Source organism: Biomphalaria glabrata, chromosome 2, assembly GCF_947242115.1.
Source record: "Biomphalaria glabrata chromosome 2, xgBioGlab47.1, whole genome shotgun sequence".
NCBI lineage: Eukaryota > Metazoa > Mollusca > Gastropoda > Planorbidae > Biomphalaria > Biomphalaria glabrata.
In genome coordinates this window covers 20,496,194-20,520,184 of record NC_074712.1, presented here as the reverse complement: position 1 = coordinate 20,520,184, position 23,991 = coordinate 20,496,194, and the positions used below count along the sequence as shown (strand labels likewise).

The window sequence follows — 23,991 nt, the reverse complement described above, 5'->3', positions numbered from 1 at the left end:
TATATGACATATATGATATATATATGACATAATCAAAAGTCAATTTGCTACTAAAGAAAAATATCCGGGTATCGGACAAGAGTTTGTATTCGCTCCTGGTTGCATCATATGCTATTTCATTTGACAACTTGTCTAATTATTAATGCATCGCGGGAGTAGCCATAATGTACTTCAAAGCATCAACCCAGTCTGGGTGGAAAAACCTTAGTATTTACAAAGTAGTGCACCCACGTGCAAATAAAAATTCAGTTAAGAATATACGTCATCACCTATAAATAAAAATGACGCACACAAAATAGTACCTTAAATATTTCATGATTTCTATGCTTAAGTATGTTTATTGCTTGACGTTTAGGCATATTCAGTCTTATTTATAAAGAATAAATTAATATTAAAAAGTTTCATTTCAAAATAGTCATTCTATAAAATATGGACATTCCGGATTTGCTCTAATTATTACTGGGTGAATTAATACACATGTTCACACCGAGGCTTGGCTGCCACTAGGTTAGTTCTTTTTAAGACATTAGACGTGGTTTGCCAGTGGACATAAATTGTAACAAGGAAACAAAAGATGTCATCTAAAGGAAGATTTGATTCTAGAGATAGGCGAACAGGGTATGTTAAGTAGCTAATACATTTAGAATTTAAGGTAAAATAGATATTTAGACCTAAAAGATATGTAGACAAGTCTAGTTCTAAATGAAAATTCAATCATTTCATAGGCGGCCATTTTATAAACCGATTTTGGGCTAGGGCCGGCTAGGCTCATCAAATTGATCAATCATCATGATCAAATAAGGATAGTACCGTGGTCATTATCATCTGAGATTTTTAATGTTTATTTTCAAGATACAGATAACAGGTCTAGTCTAGATTACATGAAAGAATATCCAGATCGATCTATTATTCTATATTTTATTTAAAATTTTCATGGCCTATCCTATTTTATTTTTTACTTTTTTTTAAACTAAAAGTGATGCTGGATCAAAGTATGGAGGTCCACGTGATGGCTTCAAAGGCAGAGGAGGAGGATCAGGTGGTGGATCCTTTCGTAATTCCATGAAAGGAAGTCAGCCTGGTGCAGGACTACGAAAACCTAAATGGGATATGTCTGCTCTGCCCAAGTTTGAAAAAAACTTTTACAAGGAACATCCAGCTGTAGCTAATAGATCACCTGTAAGTTTTCAGAAAGAAATCTAATGCTAATCTAGATGTATACTCTCTCTAGATCTACAGATTAGATTTAGAGTAATTAGATTTTTTTTTTTTGCACATTTCATGTTTGTTTGCTTTTTCAGAATTTAAAGATTTTTACATTAATTATTCTAGATCTAGATTCTAGCCCATACCTCCCACATGCGTCAGGTTTGGTTTGAATCGGGGACTATCAATTGCAAATCACACGATCAGGCTGCATAGTTATAAGTTAAAGAATATCAATTCACTTTTTGTAGGTACTTCGATAAAAATTTCAAAATGATCACAATGCAATGGAACCTATTTAGTTAGATAGAGCTTGAGAAATGCTTTCCAATGATACCAATTTTATATTGCTGAGTTAATTGTGAGGGAATTTATTAAATTTTTAGTGGCCAAAAATTAGCCTTCTTTAACCTTTGTAAAGCAAAAAAAAATCTGACCGAAACAACTGACAGTTGAACTTAAATTAACTGTATTATAAAAAGTCTTAAAGATATGGGGTTGAAACTTCATTTACATTAAGCAGTATTCTGTTAAAATAAATTTAAAAAATAAGACCAAGCATTAAAATCTTTGAAAAAAAGTGAATTAATATATTTTTTAAAAAAAGCCTCGACAAAAAAATAAAATATGTGATTTTGTCATATGTCGATGTGAGCCCAAATAAAACAAATCCGAGATCTGTATTGTTTTATTTTGTTTAATTATAATTCTACTGTATTTAAATAGCATATTTATATGCATCAGATAGATAATTCTTATAAATTATAAATGAAAATAGCACTGCACAGAAAAATATTTCCTAAAATTTAATGACTATAAGTTTCATAAACTTCATAAAAAAAAACAGTTTAACCTTTTTGTAGAGCACTGGCAATTAATCATTTTAAAATGCCTGAATTTAAATGCTTAAAAAATTAGATTGTAAATGAAAAATTTCTTGCATCAGACAATAAAATAAAAAAAGAAACCATGCGATTTTTTTAGAAGTTAATTAAAAGATTTTTTACTTGAATTTTTGTGCAGTAATAGCTTATCATTTTAAAAGTATAATGTACTCATTTATTAACTATTAATTTACATGTATACTAATAGAAAAAAAACACACGAAAAAAAAAATTTAACGCTGAGCTAAAAATATGAAAACAAGTTTTTTAATATTTAATATTATTAATTTAAAATATTTATTTTTACTTTAAAATTTGCAGATTACAAAGTCATTATAATAATGACACATTCCCTCTCCATAATCAAGCATTCAAACACTATAAAAGTTAATCTAAAGGAAAAATTCCTATGTGCTTCTAAAAATAGCTCGGGTTTGACAGAAATTGACCATTTCCAGTAAATCACAGTGTTGGTTGTTACTAAAAATAGATTTTAACCATCAACTTTGAAAATTAATCTAAAGAGTGCGCCAAGCTACAAAGTTCAAACTTAGCACACAGATATATATTAACATGCTAAATTCAATAGAATTAGTGAGATTGTTGTAACTATAAACACTTTTATTTTATTTAAGGGGTTACTGGATCCGATTTTGGGTAAAAAAATTGATTTTTCAATTTTGGTGTAATTAAATAGGTGGACATGTATTTTATAAACTGGCACCAAAAATTTTCTAAAAAAATAGCATTTTTTATTGAAAAAAAGCATTTTAATGATGCGTGGTGAACACTATTTTCCTTATTTTTTATAATACAAATTCACTGTTTTTGAGTGAATGCATTTATTGTGACCCCCCCTGTAACATATTTCTAAAATCTCTAGAACTAATAGAGATAAATGTGTCAAATTTGGTACTCATATTCAGAGATAAATAATACAGAGAATCAGCTAGTTTTAATGACTTTAGCTGAAGACGTTTTTAATATATGATCTTTTGGGAAAAAAAATGTGGATGCATTTTACAGGAAAAAAATCACCCTTTTTTAAAAAATCATAAAATGCAAAATACTAAGGGAAAATGTATAAAATCTAGCTAGCTTCTTCCAGCCACCTTTATACTTTAAGGTGTAAGTATTTTTAGCTTTGAAATGTATCTATTTTGAAAAATTTTAGAATTTTCCTATATGAACTAATTTTTGTTTATTTTCAAGATGGCTGCCGTTACCATGGCAACCCGGAAACATTAGACAACATTCAATATATATTTTTTATTTTTGAGTTGTCATATGATATAATATAACAATAGTTATTAAGTTAAAGCAAAAATAAAAAAAATAAATTTCACTATCCAGTAACCCCTTAAAAAAGAAAATTTTACCCTTCTTTGTCTTTGTTAATTTTAATATCAAATATCTTTAAAGTGTGCCAAGAGAATTTAATGAAATTTGAAATATACACATTTCATATGATAAATTATTGTAGCAAACAGCATTGTTGTGACTTTTATAGGAAAAAAGTTATAAAAATGTTACGAAAAATATAACAGATTGGCTTCAAAAGCAAATAAAAATGATCTCTGATATCTTATGTTAACAAAAAGTAATCACAATTAGTCCTGAAATCATATACAATGTGCTAAAACACCCCTCCCTATCCCAAATTGTTTCTGATTCTATCAACTGGTCGGTGTTTAGCTAGTCTAGGCTGTTGTGTGTTGTGTATTGAATGGTGAGGCGAGAAAATACACAATGCAATGGTTAGTCTAAGCATGTTGATCTGCTCTAACACATTTTTTCTTTGCTTACAAGATCTAGATTTAATTGCATAGACCTAGATCTATTTCTTTTACGAGATCGTAAACTTCACTGTATGGTTTTCCATTATACAGTAAGTCAATAGATTAAATAGTTTTGTGTGATGCGATATATCCAAATATCCAAGAACATCACTTTTATCTCATTTATATCACTAAACATGGGTCAGGTTTCAATAGATATGAATGCAAAAAAAGTGAAAATAACCTATTTTGTTTTAAATGGAATCAGCTTAAAAATTTACATACTATAAACTAATATATGTGTATATAGCCTAATATTAAAAAGTGTAGTAACTAATATTTAAAAGCTTTTACCACAGTTACTGCCATAATGAATGGATTTTGCAAGGATCACAATAAAATCAGACTAAATGTCTCGGGCAAAATATTTAACATTTTAAAAAACCTGTTTCTAGTATAAAAGTTACAATATCCATGCTACACCCCCCCCCCCCCTTTTTTTTTTTTTTATACATATATATTTATTTTATTTTTTTCACAGCATTAGTCTTGTAGGTAAAACATGTACATTTTTTAGTAATTCAAATTTAAATTGTTTGTCATGTACTAGAAACAATTAATAGTTTTTATTTGTATTTTTGTCCAATGTTAGATTGAAATTCAACAATTTCATAGAGATAAGCAGATAACAATTTGTGGTCAAGATATTCCTAATCCTATTTTTACTTTTGAAGAGGGCAATTTTCCAGGTTTGTTACTTTCATTAATTTTGAATGTTTTGTTTTTTCTGTTCAATTTTTGTATAAACTTTTTTATAATCCAACTGTACCAGTACTTTACTTATTTTTTCTCTAGACTATGTTATGAATCAGATCAGAAGAAATAGCTGGCAGGCACCTACATCTATTCAAAGCCAAGCTTGGCCAATTGCTCTTTCTGGTAGAAATCTGGTTGGGATTGCTCAGACTGGATCAGGCAAAACATTAGGGGTATTTTCTATTCTTATGGTTAGATGTATCAGTTGTAAATGTTGTAATATTATCCTTGAGCCCTTAGAGGTTTCTGTGGCAACATCACTGTTATAAAACTTTGCTTTTTTGAGTAAAGTTTTTAAGTGTGCTGCAACAATATTTCCATCAAAACTTTCCTTTATATCTTTTTTTGTTTGGATATAAAGGTATACAAAATGGAACATTAGATGTACATAATTAAGCTAATGTGCTTTTATTTTAAAGTGATTTGAAGAAAATAAATGCATTTCTTGTTTCAGTTTATGCTCCCAGCAATTGTTCATGTCAATCATCAGCCATACTTAGAGCACGGAGATGGGCCCATTGTAAGTTCTAATACAATATATTGCAGTAGTTATAGTGGATTCCTAATGCTTTTTATAGAAATAGAGATCTTCCTGTCCCCCACTTTTTTATATATATATATATATATATATATATATTAAATATATATATATATATATATAAAATATATATATATATATAAAATATATATATATATATATAAAATATATATATATATATAAAATATATATATATATATAAAATATATATATATATATAAAATATATATATATATATAAAATATATATATATATATAAAATATATATATATATATAAAATATATATATATATATAAAATATATATATATATACTATTATTATATATTTTATTTTGTCAAGTTAAAAAAAAAAGTGCCTAGAGCTATCAACCATAAAAATGTAATGAGCTATCTTAGTTGCTAAAAATATAATTTTGAGGTAACATTGTCATTTTTATTTTCAATTGGAGCTAATGATATAACTAATGATTACTTAACGTTATAGGTTTTGGTACTTGTACCAACAAGAGAGTTGGCTCAACAAGTGCTTGATGTATCCAATGAGTTTGGACGGTCATCACAGTTACGTTCTGCTTGTGTTTATGGAGGAGCACCTAAAGGCCCCCAACTTAGAGATCTTGAAAGAGGTATTTTATAGATTTGTACTCATTTAAGTAAAATTAATGCATATTTATTTTTATGCAGCTGTTAACAATTTTTTTACAACTGTTAACAGGAGCTGAAATTTGCATAGCAACGCCTGGGCGACTGATAGACTTTTTAGAAGCAGGAAAAACAAATCTGAGACGTACTACCTATTTGGTTTTGGATGAGGCTGATAGAATGTTAGATATGGGATTTGAGCCTCAAATTAGAAAAATTCTTGAGCAGATCAGGGTAGGTGATATTTTTTAGAAAACAGTATACTGCATATTTAATCAAAGTTACACATTCTTATCAAAGTTACACATTCAAGAATGTTTTAAACTTTGATTCTTCTTGAAGCCTGATCGCCAAACTTTGATGTGGAGTGCTACGTGGCCCAAGGAAGTTCGCCGGCTTGCAGAGGAATTTTTGAACGACTACATCCAGGTGAACATTGGTGCCCTGCAACTCACAGCTAACCACAATATTTTACAAATTGTTGATGTTTGCATGGAACATGAAAAAGAAGAGAAGTAAGTAGTTAATACAGTGATTTGAATATAGAAGTAAGTAGTTTATACAGTGGTTTGAATTATGATTAATTAAAATGACAATTATCATTAAAAAAAAAATATCTTTTACTTTTTTTAGGCTAGTTAAACTTCTGAATGAGATAATGCAGGAGAAAGAAAATAAAACATTGATATTTGTGGAGACAAAACGTAAAGCAGATGATATATCCAGGAGGATGAAAAAAGATGGGTATGTAACTCTACAATTGTTACATTTGTACATGGTTTACAAATCATCTACTCAATGATAAATGAAATTATTTAGCAGTTAAATTCATGCTGTTTCCTTTATTCTTCCATGCTTATTCTAGTCAATAATTAGCCTTACCTACTGTCACTATGAAGTTAAGTAGCACAAACTGCACACACACAAAAATTCATTAAAACTTTTATTCTAGATGGCCAGTGATAAGTATACATGGTGACAAGTCCCAACAAGAAAGAGACTGGGCATTAAATGGTAAAAATAATGTTTCATTTAAATGCAAGTTAGTCTAGAAATACTTGTTACCCAGTGTATTATAGTTCTGTTTTTTTTTCTTTTTTTTTTCTTTTAGACTTTAGAAATGGTAGAAATCCCATTTTGATAGCAACTGATGTAGCTTCTCGAGGATTAGGTAAATCTTTTTTTCTTTGATTTTTATTTGCATAATGAAAAAAAATTGAAATTATAGAATTTTTTTATTTCAGGAATTGATACAAAAAGATTATGGTGTTCATTTGTTTAATTTCATTTTTTTTTTTCTTTTTCAAAGACTTGTTCTACACTCTTTGAGTTGTTTTTACTTTGATGTGGCAACACATCTTTCCTAAATATAATTACATTTTTTACTTTTTATTTTAATCCTAGTGTGATATAAGGAAGCGGTGATTGATGGCTGAAGCTGACTGATAGGCATACAGTACGATCTTCCCACTGTGGGCACTGACAGGGAGTGGCGTTCATAATAATCTCGATGCCAATGCCAGTCTTTTAAGCTTCTTTTGGAGCAATGGGCTGGCCAGGTAGTGCACACCGGGCGTAAGTACTGAGTGGCAATGACGTTGGGGTGGTGAGCAATATGATAGTAGTCATCACATTTTTTATAGAGGATATACATCAATGGTTAGGTCATAAGTATACTTTGTTAGTCAATGTTAAGATAGTCTGTATCTAAAAGTGATGCTGCTTTGGAACATTAACACCACCATAAAATATATAAAGTATTGCCACCAGTTCATGAAAACGCTTGGAAAGCACTCGAGAGAGTTCAACGCTATCTCTGTGTTAAGACACAATTTTGTGGGCTTTAGAAAAAAAAAAATACTGCTTTAAAAAATTGTCAGGAAGTTATGGTCATTTAATTTAACCGCTCTTACTACAAAGTTTTTTTGGGGGGAGGGCTCAATTAAGTTTTCATAGCTATAAGGTTAGTGTAGGAATTTTAGTTCTTTTGTTAGTAGTCTTTTTGTAATCATGATCATCATTAATTGCAGATGTGGAGGATATCAAATTTGTTATCAACTTTGATTACCCTAATTGTTCTGAAGACTATGTTCATCGTATTGGACGAACAGGGAGATCAACAAATACAGGAACAGCGTACACATTTTTTACTCCAAACAACTCTAAACAAGCATCAGATCTGGTGAATGTATTGAGAGAAGCCAAACAGATAATTAATCCTAAACTACAGCAGCTGGAAGACAGTTCTAAGAATTTTAAATCAGGTTTGTTGCTTGCTTTTTTTTTTTTTTTTTTTCTAAGTTAGAGGACCTTTCATTGAAGCCATATAATCTAACCTACCTTGGCTTTGTTTTTTTTTTTTCAGGCAGGAGCAGGTGGGGAGGTGGGCGTGGAGGTGGTATAGGAGGAAAGTTTAACTCAGGCTCCAAATTTAACAGTGGAGGAAACAAGTTCTCAAACAATGGCAACTACAGTGGAGGGTTCAAGTCTCAGAACAATTATAGCTCTGGTGGATACAAATCTCAAGATGGCTATGGTGCTGGTGGATACAAGCCTCAGAATATGAACAACATGAATGGATACAGTGGAGGCAACACTGGAGCACAAAATGTGGGTCAAAAGCCATTTCAAAGTGGAGCAGTAAATGGATTTAAAAGTCAGTGGAATCAAGGAGCTAAAGCTGCTCCAGGATCATTTACTAGTGTACCACCACCTCCTGTTGCCAAATATTAAGATTTGTTCTCATTTTTGTTAGCTAACTTATTTTGATCTAATCACTGTACCAAATTCCTGCCATTGAATCATTTTAAAACTTATAAAAGATTACATTATCTGTGATAGTTTCTAGTGATGTAATCTGAATGCCATCATTTAATTTTTTTTTATTTTTTCATATATCAGAAATTGAATTGAGCATATGTCATAGGTAAATCACTTAGTTAAATAAGTTTCAAATTTCATTTAGATATTAAGATGGCTTATCTGTTGTATAGATGTTGTAATAAATGTTTTCAAAAATTTTTACAGTTAGACTTACCTTGTATGATTCTGTGTGTTGGTGTCAATTATTCCTTCTTCTGGTTTTGAATCATTTACTTTCCAAAAGTACCCAATTAATTGGATAAACAAATGTTTTTTGTTTTTTTTAATTTCCAAAATTGTTTTATCATTGACATTTTAAGGAAATTTAGTTTTCAACATTAAATTATATTTTTTTTACAAAATATTTCTAAAAATTTTGATGGCAGCAGTGCATTAAGGAAATTAAATTTACAAGTAAAACCTTAAAAGTAAAAAATGAAAGTTATGATCAGTAATTTTTTTTTCTCTGGAATAATTATGCTTACTATCTTCAAAAGCAATATTTTTAAAAGTATGGGTGCCTATATTGGTACCGGTAATCATTAAATAATTTGGGGTGGGGTGTCAAAATAATTACTAACGAATGATGATTATAATTCTGTTTAGAGTAAAAACAAAACGTTTCATGGTTCAGGCAGCCCACATATTTGTGCATAATTGCCTAAAAAATCTTTTTTATCCCCCTTGTCCTACGAGTGGTTGAGATCACGCTAATCTGCACTATTGGATACAAAATTCAACAAGGTGGGATGAAGACGGTATGAAAAGATTCTATCAATTTCGTGACCTGTTTTGAAATTTTAGTATAAATTCGAGCTTAATTAAGAATCGCTAGTTAGAGGTACCGGTATATACATTCTAATATTTCTAGCACTAGATTATATCTAGTAGGTATTAGTCTAGATTCTAGATCTTAATCTATATAGAGTAGCCTAGGCTAGTAGCTTAAATTTGGAATTCGTGACTTAGTTTTGCCAGGCACGACATGGCCTAAATTGTGCCGATGTGCCTCAAATCAACAACAATCAACTTAGTTTTGCGTTGTTTTTAATTAACTAAAGCAAAAGTAGTCGCCAGGCCATTGTCGTGGCCTTTTTTTTTTTTTGGTGGGGTCGAGATAACTCCCATTTAATACATATTAAGGGTGACCAACATTTTATATTTGACCTGTATTTTTTGTGTAGAAAAGTAGGATTTAGCGCTGTAGTTTCAGGTTCCAAATACCGGTACAGGAAATGAATAGTGGCGTATCAACCAACATCCCAGTGGCGTTACACCCATAAAGGGCCCTGGCCTGCTCTCCATGCTGATCTATCCTGTCATTTACGTCTCCATGCCCGGACTTTAGCTGTTGTAGTTCTGCCTCGTCAAGTCACCGTAGGCCTACTCATCGGCCTTTTGGTCTTTGCCGGTGAACAAACCTTGCTACAGTTGTAGCGCAGCATTGTGTTAATGACAAATTGTGCACATTTTGGGTATTAATAGAAACGTTGACAATAGGACGCCGGATAATATAGACGTACAGTTTCAACTCTTATTATGACCGTACATTCGTTATAAGAATATTGACGTGTTTTAAAAATAGAATCTTATAGAGTGTCTGCATATTTTTAATGAGTCTTGTGTTCTCTGGCATTCTTTCCAAGTGACCTGCCTATAACTTCATCTGTTCCTTTTTATTTAGGTCACTACGGAGGGGTCTTCATACAGCTGGTATATTTCTTGGTTGGTACGAATTCTCCACCCATACCTTTTTCTTTTCGAAGTATTTAGCAGATTTTCTGTGGTTTTTGTCGGCGCCTATGTACGATTACCGGTCTGATGGATGGTTTTGTAAATGGGTTTGTCTTCTTCTAGGTTTGCTATTCAATGTGTTGTGTGTTATAGAAAGCTCTGTTGCCTGCCGCTAGTCGTTATGTTTCACGCTTCTTCAATATCTCTATATTTCTACGTGTTCTAACTCGTGGTCATTAATTGTACTACATTGTTTTGGCCTAATTTTCCCTTGTCATTAGAACATATTTGGTGGTGGTGTCATTTATTTTCAAGTCCTGCTGGTCGAGATGCTTTATCCAGTTGTGTGAACGCTCTAGCAATGTCAGGGGTTTCTTTACCCAATACGACAATGCCATCTGCATATGCGATATATTGAAGAGGTTGGTTGGGCACCTATGTTTTCTCTTCTGGTGTAGTTAGTAATTGTTCCCCTTCTGTTTATTTGAGCAACCAAAGCGCCAAGGGGTTATTGCACCCAGGCCCACGACCTATAGGGGGCCAAACAGACTCTTTGTTACACAATTGTTAGTTTTTTTTTAATGTGTTAACTGTAAGAATTTAAATGTTTCAAATTATACCATAATATTACTTTAAACCATAGTTATCGTTCTTAAATTTCTGGTATAGTCTATTGATCAAAAGAGCAAAACAACAAATCAATGTGAATCTTATTACTGTAGTATGAATTGTTACTGACAAGAGAAGGGCCATAGGCGAGTAACTGGCTCTTAAACCAGTAACCTTTAGGTAGGGGTGGCTCGTTAGTTTTTAATTCTACCCACCTAAGAGAAGGAAATCTCATAATTCAAACATCTAATGCTTGCATCTATAGTCAAATATGGGAAAGGCTCTGTGGCGGATCTAAGTGTCTGACAAGGTGTGGTAGCACGACCATGTCGTCTTAGGATTGGACACACCTACATCACGCATTCCTTTGTGCTGAAGAAAGAGGGGCCCCCCACTTTATGAGTACTGTGACTCTCTCCTCACGGTGGATCATATCCTCATTGATTGCCCCAGATACCAGGATGTTTGGGAAAATTTTTTTTAGAGCGCACAACTTAAAAACACTATTCGACAATGTCGACCCAGGGAAGATACTGGGCTTTGTCCGGGAGGTGGGGTTGACTACGAAGATCTGATTTGTGAAATTGTGATCCTATAATATTTACATAAGATTTTTACTACCGTACCTTTACTATTTTAACTGTGAATAGACCTTGTTTTTAATGATTTAACTGTATGGAATTTAGCTCTTGTAAAAGAAAGTATCTTGAATGATTACGGGCACGACATGGCCTAAATTGTGCCGACGTGCCCAAAACTCAAACTCGGAAGTCAACCCTGTGGAAAAAAGATCAGGAGCGGGCGACTCTAAGGTAGTTTGCAGCACACAATGCTACACCCTGGCAGAGCCTGAGACGCCGTTGTTCCCAAACTGTATCAGCTCTTGACATTCCTTTGGATTCTTCAGCTCTTTTGCTGTGTGGGTGATATCATTCCGACTTTAGCTAATGCCCAGGCATTCATCTCATTTCTATGAGATGATCGATCGATAGTTGCTTCATGACTGAGGGTGGCCTTATAGTATGAAATCTATTAAGTGAAGGTAACTCTTTAAGTTGTCAGTACATCGATTCAATGAATTCTAACGTGTTACATTTTTAAAATAATAAACAACTATGTAAACAATGTAGCCCTATTATAAAAGTACTCTACTAAATGAAATTATTTGTTTGTTTTTATTTAATTGTTCTTTTTTAATATTACGGAGTACGTTCATTTGTAAAAATACATGAATTAATTGTACGAGTCGACAGTAAAGTATTGTTCTATAGTTGAACTATCTGAAAACAGCATACATTTAGGCTACCGTCTTGTACACATTCAGTTAGAACGACTGCGCCCAAACACTTTGTTTTGTTGTCCTTTGTATTGTGTATAAGGTATTGATGTAACAACAAAAATACTGAATACAAAAATCGTAGCCTACACCACAAACTCTCAATTTGGGTTCAGCCCTTACTTAACCTACCGGAGGGGACCTTACGTGGGATTCCTGCTCGTGGACCGGGGTTCAATAATATATATAAATATATATATATATATATATATATATATATATTTGACGGTGGGCCTCGGATTCAATATGATAAAAACAAATCTAGTCACTCACTGCCGTAGCTTGGGATTTGGGGGCCCGTGTGGCTTAGCCTTTTTATTGGCACTAGCATTTTATTGACATTCGACACCATGACACGGGATAATGTAGGCCTATGTCTAAATTCCAATCGGTACAGTATATAAGTAAAATTATTTAAAAAAAAATCATTAAGACTCTTTAATTAGTAATTGGCCTACCGTTGTTTATTGGCAAATCTCAAATCATATATCGTCATATATCATATATTCATCAAGTCGTGCTTTATCTGTGCAGCAAAGGCATCTATAACATCATCTAGATTGATTCTAGATCAGTGATGCCCAGCATATATCGACCTGCTGGCCATTTTAATTTCCGACGCTGGTGTCGCTCGCGGGCCACTGAAAGCAAAGGTACAAAAACGAAATGAAATTGACCTGAAACACTATTTGATTAAAAACCCATGGATCTAGTACGCCTACTTAATACATTCATTAATGAGATATTATTATCTTCTTTTTTTTTTTTTTTCATGTGTCAGAAAACGGCTTCATTTCTCTACTAAAAATATGAGCAACAGTGTTGCTAGTTTACCAACGACTCATTTTCTTGTCTCTATTTGGTAAATATTAACATTAATATTCCAATCTTTTTATTAAAATGACTTCAAATTTGTTTTATAATTGCGCTTCTTTTTTAAATAAACAGCCACACTTTATTTACAACTCAAATATTATTTTCATGCTCTGTCAAAAAGTAAAGGTCTTTTTTTTTTTTTTTTTTTTTTTTAATTCTACATTTAAAGTCCAATCTCATAAACGCACAAATTTTTAATGTTAGTCATGGTACCAATCAATCGGAGAAAAATTGAAGGCCCTAACGTAGGTAAAGAGACACTTTTCAACTTTTTCTTTAGGGAGAAGGGTAGCGTATTTTCTACACGTTGTGACGACATTTCGAGGAGCCGGATGGAACCACATCGCTGGCCGAATCTGGCCAAAGGGCATCACTGATCTAGATCAATACTGTCTAGTATTTTTGACCCCACGTGAATATTAAGATTACACGACTGTGACGTATTATTTAATGTTAAATAAATTTTAGGACATTAACTCAAGTGGGGGCCCGGGGAGACTTTCACATTTGGACCCCTCTCCTCTCACCCTAGCTACACAACAGCATTTAGTCATCATGTATGCAAGGTACTTTTAAAAAAAAAGACACTTCTATGTTGTTACTACTTTTATAAGTAGGCCTAATAGTCTCATTACACTTCAATCAGAGTTACAACTCCTCACAAGAAGGCCAGAAAGTGTCATTACACTTAATTCAGTTACAACTCCTTACAAGAAGGCCAAAAAGTGTCATTACACTTAATTCAGTTACAATTCCTTACAAGAAGGCCAAAAAGTGTCATTATACTTAATTCATGAATCCGTTAACGTTTTTATAGGGGCGATTGTAAGTAGGTCAATCTACCCAATGAAACCTTATTACCCCACACCGCGCCAGAATGGTTTCGATGGGGCTTTGTTTATAGGGTCAGTTACAACTCCTCACAAGAAGGCCAGAAAGTGTCATTACACTTAATTCAATTACAATTCCTTACAAGAAGGTCAAAAAGTGTCATTATACTTAATTCAGTTACAATTAACTCCTTACAAGAAGGCCAAAAAGTGTCATTACACTTAATTCAGTTACAGCTCCTTACAAGAAGGCCAAAAAGTGTCATTACACTTCAATCCTTAGACGATATTTTATACGAAACGATGGTTACAAAGCAATAACAAACAAATGTTTTATTTATGATCTTCCTCTAATTACACAAATATAGCATGGTTCTATGCAATTAAATATTAGTTAAGATATTTAAAAAATATAGTAAAACCTGCGAGTAGCAAAGTAAAACAAAATGAAAAGAAAAAAAATATAATGTAACGATTTTCACTCTGCAAACTGCTCCACACGAGACCACCAACTCAAAGAACTTGACAACTCGGGGCTCCAAAATAACGTAACAGTTTAATGTCCAATAAATGACAGCAAATACTGTACAATCGGCAACACGAGCACATGCTGTATACATGTTTCTCCGTTAACACTCGCAACGCCATATTGACTCTTGCACTGGCCTCTTAGTCTCGTTCTGGGCTTGCACTGGGTTCAACTGTTCAGGACTGACTTCACACACTGGGATCGTTGTGTCGGACTCGATTGCAGATCAAGATATTTCGTACTATCTTAGTAGGCCTACTCCGCACCAAACCGTCGTAATGTGCCATACAGAACTACACCGCTGAACCACACTGAACCAAGTTGTCTGTAGTGAACCGTCTTGACTGTGACACCTGCTCCCTTATACAGGGTCCCGAGAGGCGTCACTATGGTGGGTGTTTTAATTATCGTATCGTCAGAATCTCTCGCGCCAACACGATCGTCCGCCTAAACGGCAAGTACCCGTTTATATTGTTAAAAGAACATCAATTGAAGTAAACCTACTTAGAATTCTATAATTTTTATGTCCTTGGTGTCAATCACAACTTGGAAGATGGCCGCTCTGCTGATGATGTACGAAATAGTGTGCATGGATAAGCCATGGATTGACAATGTTTGAAATCCTTTAATATAGGCCTATAGGTGGATCATCACTCTATTATCAATCCAATTTTGCAGCCTCAATTTTCGCGCTTGCAAAGTTATTTCTAATAACTTATTTCATCCTAAATATTCTCCTTTAGATTTAGAGATTTTATAGATTTGACCATTGAGCCTTCAACAATTATAAATGACTTGCGCTTTTACTTTTGGACTTGACAATAAGCAGAACAACGAATCGAATTTTTCTAATTTTCCATTGATACGGCTCGGCATGGTTTTTACAAGGCAAAGTATTTTGTGAACTCATAAAGCACATTCAAATGTGTCAATGTTATGACTTTTAGACTATTATTTCAATGTTGAGTACCGGTATCATCCTATAAATTGTAATCGCCCTATTGAATTGCAGAAGCGCCATCTTAACCTTACAACTTAGTACGTCAGTTGAAGTACTTCTTGTTGTCTTGCTTCATTGATTCGAAGGGGCACAAAATCAGCTCGAATGTAAGTTACTCAGAATCAAGAAAAAGGGAGGGGGGGGGGCACGAGCATCCCCTTGCACATGCCTGCGGGCTCCCATGGTACCTTTATTTTATTGGTTGGCAGTGACAGTAGGTCTACATTCTGAACATCAAATGTCTTGGAGCTTGCCATGGGAAGCATTTTATAGGTATCGTAGTAGAGTGCTTATATTTTGTAACTGTTATTCCTAGAGGGTGTTCAGTTCAATTCATGGTTAAAAACTTAAAATGTAACATGTATCACTGGGTGTTTCAGTGTATACAACTATTGACATTGGATTTGCACCGAGTGATAGGGCCTAGTGCACTTGAAAGGGCTCTTCAAATTGGACACTTTTTTTTTTTTCTATTTACTTACACTCTCCTCATGATTACAAAAAAATTGGAGGAAAAAAGTTTTTTTTTATATTTTGAAAGATTTTCTTACAATTTTGAGTTATGTATATCGTTCAAAAAAAAAAAAAAAAGAATCACTAGCTTACTAGCCACACAGTGTTTGACTGTTATAATTTTTTAGAAATATTTAATCCTCTTTAAATTAAATTTACAATATGTATATTTATTAATAAAATTGTTCCACATGAAGTAAAAAAAAAATCAGCGGGAATTACAGCATTTGACTCAAATGTTTCTTTGTATTTAATAAGTTGAATACTGGTAAATAAATAGAATTACATGATCATTGAAGGTTTGTTTGACTGCTGATGAATAGCAAGTGTCAGCTCCAAGAATATTTTGAAAAATAAAATCAAATACTCAACTAGATTTAGGTTTTAAAGACTTGTGTGAAGATCACTGATTGACTGCTGAAGAATAGCAAGTGTCAGCTCCAAGAATATTTTGAAATAGACATCAAATATTTAACTAGATCTAGGTTTTAAAGACATGTGAAGCCCAGTGGCTCCTTGTAATCCTGAAGTCCTTATAAGAAATTAGAATGAGAAGTCACAGCCAATGTCAGCTTCATAAAGAAGGAATGGATTTTGTACAAACTTTTTTTTTTTGATGACCAGTATTTTGATTATTTTTATTTCACTTGAGTTGTTGTTTTTCCTCACCAACACACTAATGAAAATAAACCTAAAGAAAACAAAATAACCAGTATTGAAATTTTCCAGTTTAATGCTAGTTTCATTTGCACATCAACCAATAAGTTTTTAAAATTTATTTTTAAAACTAAATATATCTAAGTCTCTATTTTTTTATTTATTGAAGAGTTCCTGTTCACACAATCAGATTATAAACATCGAAATATCATTTAGACCAAGTTTTTCAGTTCTTCAAAATATCATACAACAGTACAAATACAATATTAACTTTTGATAAAAACCAAGCTATGAAAGAAAGTTGAAATATATCAACAACTTATAAACTAACTTGAGTAAGAATTATTTAAACTAGGGTAATAACAAGTGTTGTTTTTTTAATGAAGCTTTTTGTCAGGATTTCTTCTTTCCCAGATAAGTCTATGCTTCTGTTTCATGTAGGCTTCAACAGAACTCTTGTAGGTTTTCATATCTCCATCTAACAAAAAGAAACCAAATCTGAATTAGTTATCAACAAAAAGCAAATAGAACATTACATTAATATTTATTATTATAACAATTATTTCATGCTCAGAGCACTATGGTCCAATCTCATTTGTGGACCAGTGGGTGGAAGGGGTATCTGGGAGAAAGTTTTTTGTGCTGCCTTTAGGCGCTCAGTAAACACAACTCTGCTTGAGTCAGGTGTCGAACCTCAAGCCCCCTTCATAGGTAGCCAAGCCAAGTTCAATCGACTATATTAAGTTTTGCAAGTGCAGCTGTGGACTGTGCAATTCTGGCCAGTACTTCAGGTTTGGTTCCTTCATCTGAGACAATAGCTCCAAGGAATTTAAAACTACTGACACTTGTCAGCCTTTTGCCTCCAATACTGATGTCCCTTTTAAAGCCCTGTTGGCAATTGATCTTAATTTGTGTTTTTTCTGCATTTATTTGCATACCATACCTGAAAGTCCTGTCTTTGCGCATCACCAAGTCAGCTAATTCTTCTATCTCCCTACCAGACCATCTATGTCGTCCACAAAGTGCAAGTTAATAAAATAAATCTCCTTCAATGCTTCATCATCATAAATCAATGCTTACAGAACTTAGTCCCCAAATGCGCCCATTGCCATGCATGTTGAAACCTAATTGAAATCAATAACGACATAAAAAAGATTCTGTAAAATTCTGTTGGTGTTGAAGGTGTTTTTTCGCAAAGTATTCTGAGGTTAAGGATTTGTTCTGTTGTGCTGTGACCTTGTCTTCTTTTGACATAATTTTTAGCTGGTTTAATATAATTTTAACAGGATTTTGCTGGGATGGCTTATGAGGCTGATGGTGCGGTAGTTTTGACATTTCAAAGTTGTACAGCTCAGTCCATCTTCTTATCATATCTTTTAAACCTCAGTCAAACATCTATTGTTTTTGTCTTGTATTGAGGTATTTCTTCCATGCTTTGAGGCTGTGATGTCCTTTAACAGTTGATAAACTATTTTACTGTCACTTCTGTTCATCCCCCCTCTCAATTCCTTAATATTTTTTTTCTTTATCCAATTTTTCACTTTCATTTTCAATCCATATGTGGACACTTTTATATTCATGGGCATATTTTGGGTTGGACAATTTATTCCCTTTAAGATCCACACACTTGTCACAGAGTTGGAGTATATCTGCTGTTGCCAAGAGTTTTTTTGGATGGGTGGAGCTTCCCTAATACCTCCAGTGCTGTATCTGTGACTGATGTGTTCAGCTGTTTGACTTGTGTGTCAATATGCTATCATTGAGGGCTACAAAGTGTACTGCTAATAGTGCCTCGAATATGGCAGCAATTTGGGTGTCTTTCAGCTTATCCAGGTCAAATTTTATCCTGTTAGGTCCTTGTTTTGTTACCTTTTTTTAGGTGTAATTTGAAGGTCATCATAACAAGGTCATGGTCATTTCCAATGTCAGCTCCAGGAAAACTTCTTGTATTGGTCGTGTGGAAGCTTAAAACACTGTGACACCATGATATAGTCTATCTGGTTGTGGTGTTCTCCGTTGGGACTAAGGCTATTTGCAACATTTTGTGGTATCCTATTGTGTTAGCCAGCAAGTGGCTGTTGTACTTTGTAAATTCTGGAAGTCATAGTAGTATACTCTTATACAAAACTTTTTTTGTAATGCTGGTAACTCTTTATTACATTCTGCTGCATAAAGGTTAACTGTAAATACTACTTTGTATAAAAAAGTAGTTAAATGTGTTAAAATGAGGAAAATACTCAACTGACTGTCCCTTCACCATCTCAGACTTCTAAGAAAAATGACTCAGCCAAACTGAAGCTTTAACATTATTTATCAACTTGATAGTGAAAGTGTGCTCGTTTGCCTGTTATTGTGTGAATACTAACTAAATTAACCAGCCACAGTAGCCTACAAATGTGTTGACTAAACTGTGTCATCTTAGTTATTGTCATATCATCTGCATGTTGTGTTTATAAATAACTGTCTAAATATGAAGCAAGTGAAGAGTGACATTTTTTTTCATTAAGAAATAAACAAACCATAATCCTAGTTGTTACACACACAAAATCATTCTTACAAGATAAGACTCAAGTTAGTTATCAATAAAAGGGAAAAAAAGTCTTATTATTGAATGCTGTAACAGTTTTGGTTTAGAATAAAAGTACTCACATTTGATAAACCAGTTTGTGGCAGCATCCTCATACTCCTGTATAATCTGTCTACATTTGTAGTCCCCGTCAGGTCCTTCCCAAGCTAAACACTCAATCTTTCTCTGTCTTAGGATTTTCACTATGTTACTGTCAACCATTCTAAAACAAAAATATATTGCATTTCAGTAAAAGTCAGACTTGATGCAGTCCAAAGTGAATAATCAGAATACACCAAGATGTGATCATTTTAATCCTAATTATTGGCTTAACAGGATTTGTTTCTGTACTTTAGAATTTGATCCAAATAATTGGCTAGTCTGATTAATTGGATTAACTTGTGGTTGAGTTGGTAACTGAGCTACAGGACTAAGGGGACCCAGATTTGTAAGAAGAGTGATTTAAGGATGTTATGAAATCCACTCTATCATGACATTTATTAGGAAAAGTGCATGGGGATTTGTTTAGCTGACAAAATAAGAAGTTATAATGCAGGGAACTAGCTCATATGTACTAAACAAAAATGTGCATACAAATAATTCAAAGTTACAAGACATTATGTAAATATATAAATTTTAATAAATTATTATAAATGCTTGACTTTATAAAAGGCATTAAGATATATATAAATACTTAAGCACTTACTTGTCTCGGACAAACTGCTGGTCAGCTTCATAAATACAAACATGATCTTGAAAATCACATTGATCAGCAGTTGGTACTCTTCTGAACTGCCTATGATAGAACTTCTCTTTGTTTTTACTCTGACGTGGCAACACAACATTTTCTGAGTTTGAAAGTAGTCATTTATACAAGTCAACAATGCAATCTCAGACTGTGAAGTCTTATTCAAAGTTTCTAACAATTTGAATCTATATAATAATATATTATATATTATTCTTTAAAAAATAATATAAGAATAATTCTATAAAAAAAAGTGTCCAACATATTTTGACTTAAATTTGTATATAAATATTGATGTAAATGGTGTTTATGATAATATTTAAAGCAATAAAGCCTAAACTCATTATATTAAAATGGTTACGTTACTTTTTAAAAAGTATACAAATATTATCAGTGGTACATGTGATAGTAAAGTGTTTTTTTCTGGCCCGTAAAGTTATTGTAACCCAGTAACCCACATTGCTGACATATCGAAAGAATACACTAATTAACAGAGAGGGGGGGTAATGAAGGGCCCAAATATCGGGACGAGACTAAAGTTAAGATTTACGCAGACAAGAAAGTGTTTGTCTACTAGCCTACTATTACAGTGCATATTTGTATTTTCTTTGTGTGTTGAATCACAGAATGCACCTTCCTTGCTTAGGTTCTTTTCTACTTTTTAGTGGTACTTTTGGTGTAACCCTAACCCTAACCACAACTATAAACTCGCAGCTGTTTTGCTGCCATAGTTTCGGAGAGTAGTTTCTTTGTCTTTTGCATCTCTATAGGGAACTAGATCTAGAGCTGGAATTTAAATATTCCTCATCATTCATCACATGAACCTCGGTGACCAGTTATTTAATGCTGGCGTTAATGGACATTTCATCTGTTAGCTGTTTCCTGATCTGTTACTAGAATGTCAGGGGCCCAGGCAAACGTGACAAGGCTTAAAAGATAACCCTGACAGATATGCTCTAAAGTCTATACTATAGAAATTACTGAGCTTTCTGTCCAATTAAGTCATTTGAGCAATCTTTAAACCTTAAGTTAAAAAGTGTTAAATTTGAATCTTTGGGTCTTAGTTTTTTAATGAAAAAAAGAAAAGAATGCAAAGAAATGAAAAAAAAAAAAAATGACAACATATTTTTAGGGGTTATTATTATCCATCCATTGTTTGTTTTTCAGTCCGTTCATTTTTTTTTTGTTTCTTTTTTTTATTGTAACTTAAAGGCTAATTTTTTATGACTAAATTGTCATTAAACTAGCAAGACAAAACTGGTTCCAGTCCAATCATTGGAAAGCATCTCTCAAGCTAGGCAGGTTATATATTGCAGTATTATAAACATTTTGAATTTGTTAAAAATGAAGTACCTAATAGTGTTTAACCTCACATCTTTTAAATCTACAGCTCTAGATCTAGTATTGAATCTAAAGTTTAAAAACCATAGACAGTCAGTAATTTGAGTAAACTAAATTGGTTGATCTATCATATAGAATCTTAGTGCCATACTTGACTGCACATATCAGCTATGAGCAGGTAGTACATCTGGCAGAATAGAGGTCAAGCTGTGTATGTGTTGAGTTAATTGAAAAGTTGAGAAAAACCTTGAAATCATTTTGTAGTCAATAAACAGGTCAGACAAATACATTCTTCAGAAAGTTTGATGGGAGAGTTAAGAATATTATCTAAAAAAGTCTTTTTTTTCTTATTATTCTTATAAATTACAGACATTATTTCAGAAGAGAAGATGATTATGTCCTATGCATGTAACTGTGTCAGTCTAGTCATGCATGTTAATCACGACTTAAACTCTGCCAAGTCATTAGTTTTTCTAGCTGATTCACGCAACCCATTCCGTGCTCGAATAACACTAGGGAAGAAGGAGCATTTGTACAATTTTGTCCTAGCATTTGGAATAAGAAATGTGCCTTTATCTTTCTGACTTTCTGAGTATTTTATTAGGCTTTGTTTTTGTATTTGTAGATTATGGTTCAGTGTTTATGTATTATTGCTGTGAATATTCATTTGTTGTAATGATGCATATTCTATTATTGGCCTTACCAAGGTTAAATAATATTTAAGTTTTTTCTTGTTTGATTTGTAAAAATTTCTTTTAATAAACACTAATGCTTTGTTTGATTTTTTAATAATTTCATCAATATGGGGATTCCATGATAAATTTCCATTTATTTTAACACTTAGGTATTCTGAGTTTTCAGTCTGTATAACTAGTTTGCTATGAATAAGATAAGTGGAATTTAAAACAGTTTTTTTTATGACATTATTACATTCTAAAAAAATGAAATTTTTCTGGGTGGAAAGACATGCTCCTATTTGATTACCATTTCTGTTTTTCATTCTATTCTTTTTGTAAAATTTGAGCATCTTTTGTTGTTTTTATTGTTCTATATATTATGCACTCATCTGCAAATAATCTGGCTTTTGTTTTTGATATGATATGATTTATAAATTTAATTTATGTTTGATGTAAATATTGTTCATTGCTGGAGTATTTATTTTATTGGATTGAGTTTGAAGATATTAAACACTAAAAAAAGTGTAATGGTTGAGAGTGTGAACTTTGTATGATAGCACTCTGATAAAAAAAAATCTAGTAAACTCTAGCAGATCTAGATTTAATCATGATGATTAATTTAGTCAATTTAGTGTTATGTAAGATTGAGCCTTGACTGATTCAGTCACACTCTGTTCTTAAACAGTGACTGCAACCAACAACACTACTGCCAGTAAGTAATGAGGCAGGGCAGACTTGATACTGAAAGTTAAAGGAACTGAATGAAGACTGAGAAATGAGAGATGGTGATTAAAGTGATTGTCATAGACATAGGTCATAGATCATCTTCTTCTTAGATTACAGATGTTACTTCAAAAGAGAAAATAATTACAATGTAGCTACAATGGCTACATCCTACACATTTCATGTGTCAATCTAGTCATGGCAGTCATGCTGACATGCATGTAATCAGTGACAGTGATTTGAACTCTCCCAAGTCGTTGGTTTTCCTGATTGCTTCTTAACTCAATGCATTCTCTCAGGACTAGGGAAGAAGGAGCATCCCCCACCAAGTTGATCAACTTCAAGTCAAGATTATCGATATCATTATGATCAAATCATCAAATCCATTGATTTTCTCATTTTGAATTGATTACCTCGAAAGTAAGTTACGCCTCTATCAATGGTCCTAAAAAGGCCGAGCGCTAAATTTTGGTACTTAGGATCAGTAAGAGAACTGCTCTCTGTAGATTTTCCATCGTCGGTATGACCACCCATGTTTTGCAAGCCTTTTTTAAAATTATTATTTAGATCTATTTATTATTCTCTAGATCCAGATCTATAGTCAGAAAAGTATAGTCACAGTATTAGTGTATACGTAAATTCAAGGTCAGTTCTTCATAAAATGGAAAATACTATTTTGATGAAAACATTTATTTAGTAGGCTCCCTTGTTACATATTTGCCGAATAGCCTTGCAGCTAAAAATATGCTATAAAAATACATTTACAGCAATTATATTGATCATATTCAAAAGATTAGTAATAAAGTCTTTGTTAAATAAATTTTTTATCAACTTCTCAAATGATATATGCTAGTAAATTATTTTTCAGTTTTTAAGTAACTATTTTAATAATGCTAGGTTTGAACACAATATTTTTCCGTAATAAAATCTGGTTAGAACCAGGCCACAGTGAATAGTGGTCTCAACACTTCCTTTTTCCACGTTAGAAGTCGCCATGGTAGGTCGCTGTGGGAAATGTGTATTTGATATCCGTAGTCATCCTTGTAGAGCAATACATATTTCGAATAACTAAGTAATGTAGAAACTAAATAATCATTTTCTGTACTTCTAATGGCTACATATGCAACT

The 23,991-nt window shown here is 32.7% G+C and overlaps 3 protein-coding genes across 3 annotated transcripts in view; 2 read left to right on the top strand and 1 right to left on the bottom strand.

Moving 5' to 3' along the window:
* The window catches only part of LOC106055673 (60S ribosomal protein L3-like), a 185,617-nt gene that overhangs the window by 147,785 nt on the left and 13,841 nt on the right, over nucleotides 1–23,991 (top strand). The window lies entirely within an intron of this gene.
* Nucleotides 458–8,889, top strand: LOC106055687 (uncharacterized). The gene is made up of 13 exons (XM_056022023.1): nucleotides 458–618; nucleotides 978–1,179; nucleotides 4,521–4,617; nucleotides 4,724–4,857; nucleotides 5,139–5,204; nucleotides 5,708–5,849; nucleotides 5,939–6,099; nucleotides 6,208–6,380; nucleotides 6,499–6,609; nucleotides 6,818–6,879; nucleotides 6,977–7,036; nucleotides 7,896–8,129; nucleotides 8,231–8,889. Exons 1-13 carry the CDS (start codon nucleotides 575–577, stop codon nucleotides 8,596–8,598), a joined length of 1,854 nt encoding a protein of 617 aa, XP_055877998.1. The 5' UTR covers nucleotides 458–574; the 3' UTR covers nucleotides 8,599–8,889.
* On the bottom strand, nucleotides 16,870–23,526 carry LOC106055680 (NADH dehydrogenase [ubiquinone] 1 beta subcomplex subunit 10-like). The gene is made up of 4 exons (XM_013212064.2): nucleotides 23,277–23,526; nucleotides 20,084–20,225; nucleotides 19,461–19,600; nucleotides 16,870–17,289 (listed from the first exon to the last, which is right to left on the bottom strand). Exons 1-4 carry the CDS (start codon nucleotides 23,395–23,397, stop codon nucleotides 17,189–17,191), a joined length of 504 nt encoding a protein of 167 aa, XP_013067518.1. The 5' UTR covers nucleotides 23,398–23,526; the 3' UTR covers nucleotides 16,870–17,188.